Source organism: Cyprinus carpio, chromosome B11 (assembly GCF_018340385.1).
Source record: "Cyprinus carpio isolate SPL01 chromosome B11, ASM1834038v1, whole genome shotgun sequence".
NCBI lineage: Eukaryota > Metazoa > Chordata > Actinopteri > Cypriniformes > Cyprinidae > Cyprinus > Cyprinus carpio.
This window is the reverse complement of record NC_056607.1, coordinates 14712384-14725762: the sequence shown is the minus strand read 5'-3', so window position 1 is coordinate 14725762 and position 13379 is coordinate 14712384. Positions and strand designations below refer to the sequence as shown.

General features: G+C 34.3%; 1 protein-coding gene across 7 annotated transcripts in view; it reads left to right on the top strand.

Moving 5' to 3' along the window:
- The window catches only part of unm_sa1614 (un-named sa1614), a 38556-nt gene that overhangs the window by 12436 nt on the left and 12741 nt on the right, over positions 1-13379 (top strand). For 4 of the 7 annotated variants that reach the window (XM_042734078.1, XM_042734074.1, XM_042734077.1 and 1 more), the window contains exons 6-17: positions 303-432; positions 1565-1650; positions 2070-2145; positions 4691-4777; positions 5415-5426; positions 6387-6487; positions 6765-6834; positions 7708-7795; positions 8291-8339; positions 9969-10132; positions 11312-11445; positions 11626-11717. In XM_042734078.1, coding sequence (XP_042590012.1) covers positions 303-432; positions 1565-1650; positions 2070-2145; positions 4691-4777; positions 5415-5426; positions 6387-6487; positions 6765-6834; positions 7708-7795; positions 8291-8339; positions 9969-10132; positions 11312-11445; positions 11626-11717 — 1089 coding nt within the window. The remainder of the gene's footprint in view (positions 1-302; positions 433-1564; positions 1651-2069; positions 2146-4690; positions 4778-5414; positions 5427-6386; positions 6488-6764; positions 6835-7707; positions 7796-8290; positions 8340-9968; positions 10133-11311; positions 11446-11625; positions 11718-13379) is intronic. The other 3 variants (XM_042734075.1, XM_042734073.1, XM_042734076.1) reach the window with 2 other exon arrangements.

Genomic DNA, 13379 nt, shown 5'->3' with positions numbered 1-13379 from the left:
TATTATAAAAAATAATGAGTTTTCTAGATTTAACACAGCAAAAATTGAAAATCCATGATCTTCTAATTTACTAATCTTTAATTGTTACCAGAAATCCTTTTAGTACTTCCCGTATCGTTATTTTGCTCCTTGTAATTTCTGTTTTTCATTTAATTGTAATTCTCCTAAGTGTCTCACTTCACTTTTCTTACAATACTTTTGTATTGTGCTTCCACGAATCCAATGAGTACCATATTTGTGCATTATGTAGTACTACACTATAGTAGAACTGACCACAGTCATATGATTTCTGTCCCCTTCAGCACTAAAATCGAGAAAGAGAAGAGGGAACTGGCGAAGCAGTATGGTATGGTGCGTACAGAGGTGAGCGGAGGAGAGATTGCAGAAGAGATGGAGAAAGAACGCAGAATGTTCCAGCTACAGATGTGTGAAGTAAGATCTGCTTATGTTTGTGTAAGCTGCTATAGAGGAACATGACAGATGTTGTTAGATTAATTGTGTGATCGGCTCGTCTGTATAGAAATATATGAATGGCGAAAACTTTTTCTATAAACTGGGGTTTTTTAATCTTTTTGATGCCTAGCATTGTTGGAAATGATGATCCCATTTATAGTGTGTAAAAAATATTTTATAAAGACATTGTGATATTACAAAGACTGTTGCTTTCTAAATTAAACAGTAATAAACACTAAATGCTACATTATAAATAAACGTTTTTGAGTTACCAAATTGTTCTTATAATAATTTTTTTATTATAGTTTGAAAATGAAAGACTAAACTAGGGCTGGGCGATAAACTGGTAGACACAATAGTAGAAATTTGGTAGAAATTTGTCAACTGGTGGAGATTTTGGACTATCGTATATCGTGGTTACACACTCACGTGATGTTGCTGTGCTACGTGGTCACGAAAACTTAGTTTGCATGCTTTTTTAAGCATTTCAGTTCAAAAGCGAGTGATTTTAAGCTGTTGAAATGCAATCAGCAGTGAAAGAGAACTCATTTCGCTGTTTGCAAGAGACCGTTTCTGAAAGCATTGAGAGTTAGAGTTATTTTTATCGCTTGAATGGTTAAATACACATGCTTGTATGTGACAAAATGCCCGTCTTTGCATGTATCCTCATAACTACAGTAATTTAGGTCTTAAGTGACAGCAAACAGCTGAGAAAGAAAACACATGTGTAACAGTATATTGGATCCAGGCAGTTCTTAAAGTGACAGCAGTCTAATATTCCTGCTGTCTGTCATTCATGTTAATCAAACAACAAAGATAGGAAATCTCTCACTGCTCTTGACTAAACCACTTTTGTAACTTTAATAAAAAGAAACATTTAATTTACATGGTGAAGAATATTCAGTGTTTTATACATTTGATCATTTCGCCCACCCCTGCTGATGCTGTTTTTCAGGATTCTTTGATGAATAGAAAGTTACACATTTTTTGATAAATTATTATCTGAAAGATAATTTTTTAAACAATGTAAAAAGCCTTTATCAAGTTAATGTGTCCTTGCTGAACAGAAGAAATAATTTATTTAAATCTCATTTGTTTTCCTCATAAACAGTACCTCATCAAAGTAAATGAAATTAAAACCAAGAAAGGAGTAGACCTGCTACAGAACCTCATCAAACACTACCATTCTCAATGCAAGTAAGTCTGTGAAAAAAAAGTGTTTGGAATAATCATGCATTTCTATGAACTTATAACAATCCTTCGGATAAAAAGTCCCTGTAAAGCAAGATATTCAGTCCCCAACAATTCTGTCCAATGACATGAACCGTACCATAGCAAAATGAATAAAGTCAACCGTGTGAAGAGAAATCTGTGGGATGGGTGACACCTGTGCCGGCTTGGCACCATCAGTGTTAAATGTGTGTGTGCTGTGACTGATTGCCTTGCTTTATAGTCACATCCCTCCACGCTTGAGTCTGTCACGCTGTTTTGAGTGTGAGTGGAATTTGAGAGAGTGCAAAACCATTGTATAAGCGTGAGAGAGGAATAGAGATTCCGTGACAATTGACACCGTTTTGTTTATAGGATTTGTAATTAAAATTTCTCTCTCCTGTCAGTTTCTTTCAGGAGTGTCTGGCTGCAACGGAAAAACTCAAGCAGTACATTGATGCCCTTACAGGACAGCTGAGTGCTGTGAGTGATCCTGCCCATGTTTGCTGCTTACATGTTCTTAACGTATGGAACAGATGACTTGTTGTGGCACATATCCTACTTTACAATTATAATCAGCTGCAATGACACTTATGAAAGTGGAAGAAATAAGGTTGAACAGCCCTATGGTGTTTTTTTCATTTTCATTCATGCGTTTGTGTTGCCAAAGACTTTATACACAAAATAACCAAACCTCAAATAAGTGGTGACAGGTTTAACCAAACTGCATTGTACTGCTGCATGAAAGGGAAAGAGAAAATACCACTGCTGCTACTACTACTACTAATAAATATATTGGCATATTAATAATTTTTGTGTTGTTGTTCGCTACTATAATTATTATATATATTTCTTAATTTAAATCCCAAATATATCAATAATAATAGTTATAAAATATAAACTATATTATCATAATATAAATTAATTATATAATAATGTAATATATAATTTAATATAGAATATAAAAATGTGATATAAAATATTAAAATATGTCATATAAATTGAATACAATTTCATATAAAATATATAAAAAAATTATAAAAGTATATTGTCATAAATTATTGTTGTTGTCAAATACTTTTGTTCTTCTGCTTATTATTATTATTGAATATTGCTATTACTATTAATAATTTCAATAATAACAACAACAACATTAACAGCAATAATAATAATAAAATCTATCTATCTATCTATCTATCTATCTATCTGACAAGCTTTAAGCTTTAAAGCTACTCTAAACTTCAAAATATTTCAGACTGAAAACTTTTTTTAAAAAAATCTAACTTTCTGGTCAGGCTTTCTCAAGCCAACTTAAAGTTTGTCTTGACAAACTTTTTTATCTAGTTGTTATTATTATTACTACCCACCTGATTCCATCCCTTTAGCTCATATCTTACAGTAGGATGTGATTAAGACTATAGTTTGAAATAGGGAAGAACTGTCCAAATATTTTTATCACTTGACAGCTCTTAAGATTTTAAATTTAGCATAATTGCACTAAACTGACATTTCAATTGCAAATGCAGAGCGTTTATCATTAATTAGGGAGTAACGGCTTACTCGAGGAAAGGTCAGAATGCATAAAAAGGTGTTGAAATCCAAACTGGCTTTAAATAATTCAGACAAATATCCTGTATATCACCTGTCAAGCGATTTGATAGATTAGGCCCTGTATACTCAAAATCCATTCAGACAAACAGGATCAGCCCTGTGTGTGTGTGTTTATGGGAGGCATGGTCATGTGGTTGAGCAGCTAATCGGTATTCAGAACACATCTCACTTTGCAGCAATGAAGCTCAGGATGAGCATGACATTGGCCCCAATCACTCAGTCCATGCTATCATATAGATCCCCGGTGTATTAATATTTCTTCATATACCATCTCATAAGCAAGGTCTTTATTTTTAAATTAAAAAGTATTGAGGATCCTTCACATCCTTTGTTCATTCTCAGCCAAATGTATCTCAATCTCAGTGAGTAGATTGCTCATGCTGAGTAGCGAATGACTTTTGGGCAATTGCTCTGCGTCTTTATGGCATCCCATCATCCCTCAAGCTAACACAGTGCATTCTCAGTGTTCCTTCAACTCTTTCTACGTGCTTTGTATAGTCAGCCCAGATCAATAGTTTTAGGCTAAAAATGGTCAGGTCGATCGTATTAATATGTGTACACCCACAGTGATGTAACCAAGCTGGTCAGTGGTTTTTACTTAACAAACCCAGAATCTTAGATATCAAATTTCATCCTGCTAAAAAACCCTTCTTTTTACATCCTAATGTGGATTAAGCTGGTGTAGTTGAACTCTTGGTCTGGTTTAGCTGGTCAATCTGCTGATCTCCTAGCTCAACCACCTTACAAGCATTCCAACATTTTTAAACTAAAACTATTACAACATTTTTGTTAATTGAAATCAAGCTGAAATAAAAAATAAATACTAGATGAAAAACCTAAATAAAACCTAAATTAATACTGAAAAAAAAATGGAATATGAATATTTAAATAAAAAAATCACATAATAATAAATAAAATAAATTAAATAATATATAAAATATTTATTAAATTAAATATTTTAAAAAAATATAAGCTAATTAAAAATATAAATAAATACTATAATATTATATAAATAATTCTAAATTAATGCTGCTTGAAATCAATCAGAGCCATATTTTCTTGATGGTAAAAATGTAGATGCATTTAGTTAACATCCCAGATTTTCACTTTTGTTTTCTTTTTTGTTTGCTTTGATCACGGTGCATCAAGGTTACCAGCCTCCGCCACTCTACCTCACACACTGACACAATCAGAGAAAAATCCGCAATGTAAGCAGCTGGTAACAGTAAATTTATGGCTGATAAAGCCTTCATTCAGCTGCAGTGAATTTGTGAGTATTGGGTAATGAAAGAGCCATTGTCTTACCCAAAGCCTAAGTAATCATGCTTAGAAAAACACAACTGAAGGAATGTACAAGGAGGAGAGGATGTGTAGGATGTGTTTGGAGTGTGTTAAGTGTGTGTGTGTGTTTATATAGATCAAACATAAGCAGGATGATGAGAAGAAACAGCTCTGTTCTCTCAGAGATCAGCTCAGACCGGCTCTGCTGCCTGAATTCAAAGAGGTAAAGAACAACACTCTATTTGCACCTCATTCCCGTTCCACTGGCACATGCATTTTTCCTCCTTTGGAATTCGCACAAATTTTTCATGCATGCTTTCACCTTTTACACTCCCAGTTGTTCAGTTTACAAATTTTCAACAGGTTTTTCTAACACTTCCTTTGTATGCGGTCTTGCATTGTAAGGTTTACTGTAATTGAAGGCTTATATGTTTAGTGAGACTGGGGCAAGTTGTCACAAGGACTATTTCCCAGTGTCTAGTGCAATAAACTGCAGCTCTGTGTTCAGTTGTGTATTGTATAGGACTGCAGTATGTTTAACCCACTGCTATGCTCTTTGTTTTTCCTGTCTCAGTGTTCACCCACCACTATTGATTCCCTCCAGGAAAATCAATAACATTTTATGTTGCAGTGCATGGTGGTATATATTATTTGTCAGGGTAATAAATAGACAGGGTCTTAAGGAGTTATTTGTTAGTCCTATTCAAGTATTTAATGGGATTATGGTGGAGGGAGATCAATGTATATTTGTTATTGTCAATCATCTTCTACAATAATTAAAAAAAAAAAATTGACTGGAATGAATGTGAAGAGCAGCTATTAATATAATTGTTTTTCTAAATGCTTCACTGACAAAATAGCAGTCCAGAAGAGTAAGTCCAGATTTTTCTTTTGTTTTTTTAAATTAGCATGCGATGTTATCAAACTGCTGTAATTAACCATAAACACTTGCATGTGTACTGTCACCTCATATTTCCCACTATAGATGAAAAACTTTAGTGTGATATTATCACTAAGAATGTACCCTTTTGCTGTCAGCCTCTGCTGCAAAATTCATATCTGATTATGATGTTTTTTGTTTTCTGAAAGCTGTTGATATTTGGAATATTTCGGGTTAAACATATGTTAAACTGTCAACAGCATGTTGTCGACTGTTACACTACTATTTTTGTACATTTGCCCTGTAGATTACCGTAATTATAATTATATAACAGTTTTTTGTTTTTTTACAAACTTTCAGGTTTGCTTTGAAATTATGTCCTGTTAATATTATTTAACCCGAAATATTCCTTATTTAATTGAATTAAAACTCATTGCATGAGTGACATTCATCTGTCATGCATTTCCTGCATGTATTGACTCTTCCTCATAAGTGTGAGCAGGTACTTCCTCTTAGTTTAAGCACCTCTCTGCATGAATGGTGTGAACTTTGTGTGACTTTCTCTTCAACTTGAGTAGTTTAGACTTTACTTTTACAAACTCTGATCATCATTTAATCCCCCTCATCTCAGTCTAAGCCTATATGACTTTTTCACACAATGTTCACACTGCTCTTTTTTGTAGAATGAAAGTGAACTGTGACCTATCATATCTAGTTATATGGACTAATTTTATGGTATTTTTATGTCATTTTTGGAGCTGAAACCCCCTGGTTTTCATCAGTTCATTCTATGAAAACGAGCAGTGGGAAAATTTTTGTTCCCAAGAACAAAAACTAAATTAAATGATACAGAAACTATTTGTGCGATATCCCATGCATAGAGGCAATGAACATAAACAAAGCTTTTTGGGCAGCACATATAAACATTCCTGTTTATGTTTCTGTTGTGCAGGACTCCCTAAGCAGACAGACTGTGTACAGCATGCATCAGCTTCAAGGCAACAAGCAATATGGCTCAGAGAAATCAGGCTACCTCTACAAGAGGAGTGATGGGTAAATTAATGAATGTTGTAGCGAATGGTTGTGATATTATCAGAGTTCTGTTCCCGGACCCTGCATTCTTCAACATGAAGTACGATTCATTAAGATTTCCCTGATAAATCCTTTCGGAAGTGCTCTGGTAGCCCTTCCTTTCAAATGATTCATGCTGATGATTCAGCTGTAGGACACGCTGTGCTGGGAGTTACGCTCCTGCATTTACTATATAGCTTTGTGTTGATTGAGGAGAATGTGATGTGGATGCTGTGCTTTAATCTCATTTCTTTGATAGTTTGAGGAAGATGTGGCAGAAGAGGAAATGTACCGTGCAGAACTGCTATCTTACCATCGCTCATGGAACTGTGAGTACTCACATCGCTCTCGGTAAATCCAGCAGTAAGCATTTTTTTCTCCTGCTGGTTTCTGTGATAAAATGTAAATGCATCCTGGACATATGTTCAGTTCTACAGTGCAGGCTATATTGGCACGGTAAAACATGGTATAACATTAGTAAAGCACTCTTCAGGTTTTAGTTTACCAGTTGAAAATGAATGATTTTCTCAGAAATGTCTGTAAGGTCTATGCAGACTAATTAGGATATTTTTGTTGTCAAAAACATGCATATGATATCAAACAACGCACCTTAAAATGGCATTTAACACCTAGAATTGTAGTGTTGTAATGTGTGGATCTGTCATTTTTAATTTTGTAAAATTGTTTGGATACTGAATATGACACATTGGACTCTATGAATAGTTTGCTCAGTTTTGTGTTTTTTTTTTTTATGTGTACACTACAGTTCTAAAGTTTGGTGTTATAAGATTTATAATGTTTATAAAGTCTCTTTTTCTCACTAAGGCTACATTTATTTGATCAAAATACTAAAACTAAATACTTATATACTGAAATAGTAGTGTATTGTTTTTTATTTAAATAAAATTTTAAGTGTAATTTAACTCTGATGGCAAAGCTGAATTTCAGAAAACTGATTACTTAAATCTTTAGTGTCATATGATATTTGTATATTTCTTTGTTTCTTTATTAATAATTTTACTCATTCATATTTAACTATTTATATTTATCTAATTATTTTACATTTTATGCTTCCATGATGTTTAGTTATGTGCATTTCCAATGGCTGAAACCTATGCTGATACACAATACAAATGAAATGTAAATTAATGCTATGATTAGTTGTGATATGTTAGTGATGATGTGCTATTGTTTTGTCGCAGCCGAATAAATCACCAGCTAAACTGAATCTCCTCACCTGCCAAGTCAAACCAAGTCTGGAAGACAAGAAATGCTTTGACCTCATCTCACGTGAGTTAGCCATGCACTCTCTCAACATATTCCTCAACCAAGAGCTCAGTCCCATGTAATAAAACAGAAAATAAACCCTATCAAAGGTAGATTTCAGGATCCTCATGTCAAGCTGAAGCATACCACCTGCAGGCTATTTTTGGTGAAGAGAACTGCTTAATTGTATCTGCATGCATCCATGCATTATTCTGGCCTCAGGTCTCTAGTGTCATTATTATGTTACGTAACAATCATGACATGTTTTGCGATACATACTGGTGTCCTTGAACTAAAGGCAGGTTTTTCTGAAAACAGGCACTGTTTAAATTCAGTATTTCCATTAGAGCACAAAGTATTTGTTCTTTCCTGCCACTTGTATTTGAACAAAAGACCTCAAACCTGTTTTCTCTCTCCTGATTGTTTGCTGATTACACGTTAACTGGTGCCGGCTGAGGATGGATTGTGAATTTGCAAGGAATAATGAGGGTTGTTTTTTTTGTTGTGTTTTTTTTTTAGATAATCGCACTTACCATTTTCTGGCTGATGATGAATCTGATTGTGTGGCGTAAGTGTTTCTATTGTTTATTCACAGTAACAAATGTTTTTCAAATGGCCCTATTTGGTGTGTTGATATTTCAACCTTAAAGAACCCACTACAGCATTTATGTACCTGGATGAGTCATTTTAACACAATTACGCATCAATTCAAGCAATAAAGTGCAACGCAAACTATTTTTTTCATACTACATTTATCTATAACTATGCACAAAATGTGTCTTGAATTAATACAGAGATATTTTAAATAACGCATTACTGCATTTCCTGTTAAAATAGGAAGTCTAGGTAGGAAATTTCAGTTACATTTTTATTTTAAGCTTCCTTTTTACAGTGTAATTAAACAGTTACAGTACTGAGTAATATTCATTAACTACATGTAGTTACTATAAGGCTAGAGTTAGGATTATGGTTTGGCTTAGGGTTACTTGCATGTAATTATGCATAATTTATTGTTATTATAATAGTAAGCACACATAGCGTGTACCAAGGACACCTTAAAATAAAGTGTTACTGAAATTTCAAAGAGCTTGTTTCTTTTTATTTCAGTTTTCAACAGGGTTTAGATTACATCCCAATTGTGAACTATGATTTGATACTTTCTAGTTTCTGATTCTCAAGAGCGTCTGATTAGTCATAAACCAATTTTTTTGTCAGTTTTGCCATAAGAGAAAAGCACTACATTTTAAAAGTGTACACTACCATTCAAAAGTCTGGGTTTATAGACATTAATGCTACACATTAGATTGATTAAAAATGACATTAAAGACCTTGATTTGTTACAAAAGATAAATCCAGTCCAAAAATTCACAGTATTACAGTATCACAGTATTTTTGGTCAAATAAACACAGGCTTGGAGAGCATAAGATTCTTCTTTAAAAAAAAAAAAAAATTAATACCAACCCTGAACTTTTGAACGCTTGTGTACATAAAAGTGATTTTTATCACCGTTTAATAAATACGCTTGCATAAAGATGATCTCAAAGCTCACAGTCACTCTGATTTCATGGGCTCTTTAAAAAGAAAAGCTTTTACTCTGCCAGACACTGATCTGTCTGAGTCTCAGTCCACCCATGTGACTGTCAGATGAGAATGTGTGGACGGCATCAGATAGGAAAAAGCTTGTATAAGTTTCAGCGCACACACACCTCTCTCAAGTTGACCTTTCCATCTTGACAAAGTAACAGAGCCTCCTTTCTTGGAGAGAAAGAAAAATATGTAACATTTCTTCCTCTGATGTGGCTGACTGTACAATGATTGAAGTGCTTCCTATGTCAGATCACAGCCCAGGCTTCCATCTTCAGCTAAATGTCAGAGTTGAAGAGGAGCGAGTGAAGAGATTGTTGATAGTCACATTAAACTGCACCTTTTTACAAACGTATCCAAGAGCTTATTCACTAAATACAATTGCACAAAGCCTTGTACTGTTTACAAAAATTCCCTGAGCTGTGACCGAGGGCGTCTTCTCATTAACTGCTGATGAACTCTGATGTAACCTCTTAGAGCAGGATCATTATTAGTCACAAATGACTTTTTCATGCATGGTGCCACCTGGGAATACTGATGTTATTTCAATCTGAAGTTTCTTGTCGCCCTCTAATGGTTATATTTATTTTTGCACCTTATTAAAAATATCAGGTGGATATCAGTGCTTACAAATAGTAAACAGGAAGCTCTAAATGTGGCTCTGGATGAGAGGAAGCCAAGTGGGGAAAACAGCGTTGAGGATCTGACACGAGCCATCACTGAGGATATTCGCCGCATGCCTGGAAACAACGTTTGCTGCGACTGTGGGGCCCCAGGTGCAAATATAAAGTGTTTACAGTAACACAAATACTGTTGGACATGCACTTCATATAGGTAGAATCTAAATGTTCCGAATAGCTGCATTTTTCAGTTAGCAATGCTTAAAATTTGACATTTTAGTTCCCGCAGTCTTAAATATTTTATTACACTCTTGTTTAGAACAGTGGTTATAACATTGTGAGTCATTAATAGGTTTGGTATGTTGTTCCAGAAGACTGTAAAAATGGAATGTAGCAAAAGTTAAAAGTAAGTTTAGTCAACTTTTAGCCACAAAAATCTAAATTCAAGGGGAATGAACAATTCTCACAGACAGTGTTTATATGTTAAAGTTCTTTGTATTTATATTAACAGTACAGTTGGAATAAAACAGGTTTAGAAATGGAAACTTAGCAGTTTAAGCAAACAGCTGCTTTGGAAATGGGCCCCATCTAGCACCCTGAGCTGGTCATCTGTTCATGCTGTTTTTTCCAATGCTTGTGCATAAATCATGTTTAATTAAATTAGAATCCAGTGATTGAACACGAGCGAATGGCCTGCAGGATTTTTTGGCACGTTTCCTCTAAGAAATGCTGACGTTTTGGCTGAAGAGTTCAGATTTTCCTCGGCTGCACCGTTTGTCTCCTTTGCAAAACGCATGAGTATGTGTCATTGAATATTACTGGAGCTCTTTTACACTGGGCCAGTGTTATTATAATAATTATTAATATTTTTAATTACCTTTTATTTTTATATTTTCAGTTTTCATTTTGATTTTAGTTTAAGCTTTAGTATTTTAATAGTTTAGTAATTATGTACTTTTGTCAATTTTATTGGTTTGTTTTTTCCATTTAGTTGTAATATATCTTTAATATGGCTAATCTAGATTTAATAGCCAAGTCAACATTTGTAAAACTATTTTAAGTAGTTTTAGATTTAGCTTTAGTTAAAAATAACATCTGACCTTACAGTAACTTTTTATAAAGGCTCCCTATTGGTTACTAGTATTTTTTAATTTTTAAAAAAAATTTTTACATGCTTTATTTGTACCGTGTAAATGAGTGATACTTCAATATTAAAACATGAGGGATGTAAAATGCATAATCTTGTAAATCAGGTTGTATTTATTGTTAAAAAGCCTTCATTTACCCCAGTTTCAGCAGCTGATGTTGTGTTTTCCTTATATTCTTTCCTTTCAGATCCGACCTGGATCTCTATAAACCTGGGAATCCTGACGTGTATTGAGTGCTCAGGGATCCATCGGGAAATGGGTGTACATCATTCACGTATACAGTCACTTTCTCTAGACAAATTAGGCACTTCAGAATTGCTGGTGAGGATCTACAGTGCTCAACAGATTAGGAAAATTAATTAATGCACAGTTTACTGTAACATGTTTTAGTTTAATGTGTTCATGTATAGAGAGTTTTTCACAGTATGACAATATCAGCAATTTATGATCTTTACCACTACCCGCAGATTTATGGTTCTTTCTCTCTCTTTTGCTCCTCAGTTGGCAAGAAACGTGGGGAATTCAGGTTTTAATGAAATTGTGGAGGCCAATCTTCCCAGTCCCTCTGTGAAGCCGTCAGCAGAGAGTGACATGTGAGTGATGAGCAGCCCTGTAATAGCTCTTCAAATGGCAGCCAAATGGTTTCAGCTCTTGGAGTGTCTGTGTCCCCATAGCACCCGGTGTCTTTAGCATTTCCCATAGCATTCGTACCACTCAATTCCCTCTCAATAATGACCCCCCCCCCCCCCCCCCACAAAAGAGCACTCTTCTTGACAGGGCCGGCCATAACCTGTCTGTACACAATTAACCTGTCTGCAGATGGTGCAGAGCTTTTAAATTTCTTTTAAATTGATCATTCATGAAAGTAATTTGAAAGCTGAGGTACATCCAAATTACTTTAACCTTCAAACATAACAGTTTGATTTACCCTGCTGTCACGATCAATGGAAGGATGTATGGTTGTTTATACTACTTTCACTAGCTGCTCTAAATGAATAGCGCTATTATTAAATTTTTGCATAGTGCCCTGAATTAACATTCATATTCATAACCTAACTTCTTTATGGATGGTATATAAGAGGAAATGTTAGTTCACTCCTTTGTACATTTATTCTGGATTCTCATTCTATCATCACCGCCCAACCCTGACCCCATGTTGGAAAACTACACACATTTGGACAGTATGGAAAATATCGTTGTAGAGTGACTAAATATGGAAATTAAGATTTTCCTTGTGTTGTTATCAACACTAAATTTTCAGCATCAATTACTCTAGTCTTCAGTGTCACATGATACTTCAGAAATCATTCTAATATGCTGATTTGGTGTTCAAGAAACATTTCGTATAGTTATCAATGCTGAAAACAGTTAAAATGCAGCATTTATTTTAATAGATATCTTTTGTAACAATATTATAAATGTCTGTACTATAACTTTTAAACAAATTAATGCATCCTTGTGGAATGCAAGTATTACTTTCTTTCAAGAAAAAATAATAATAATAATAATAATATTACTGGCTCCAAATCTTTGAACAGTAGTTGTAAAACTAAAAGGTCCAGCAGCAAAAATAGCCTGTGCAGCTTTAAGGATCAGGGAGAGGGTGCAAATGGTCACGTAAAACTCAGGGATTAAAGTTCTCAGGTGCTACGATGGATTTCCGTTAATGGCAGCGAATCTACGACGGATTTCCGTCAATTTGAAAAAATGAGGCTAAAAGAAACATGTAGCCCATTGTTGTTGTTCTTGTTGTTCTGCCGGCACACCAAAAATTATCCCTATCATCCCAATAGCTATAAATAACAATTCCACTCATTCCCGCAGGTTCCGCGTTTATAATGCGATGATGGAATGTATTATTTGCACCGTATGTGCTTTTGAGTCTTATCTTTTGAGTCGAATAGTGAGTCAGTGATTCACGATTACCCATTCTAAAAGGCAGTCACTTGCTTCATTCCTGAATTCCTGAATGAATTGGTTATTTAAATCATTTAATATTTCTGTATTCAAAATTTTATATTTAAAACATTAATCTCCACATGAATGTATGAATTTAATTGCACTCATGCCACCTCTGAGCCTCATTAAATGTCTGAAAATGTACCTACAAGCCACTTTTGTGTTCTTGTGTGCCACCTCTGTAGTACAAATAATTTTTTTTATTAATACTAATTTCATATGATTGGTAACTTATTTGCATTATTCTATTTCTTATTATATTTCTTTAAATAGAAATTTTAAAAAGCTTATAAACA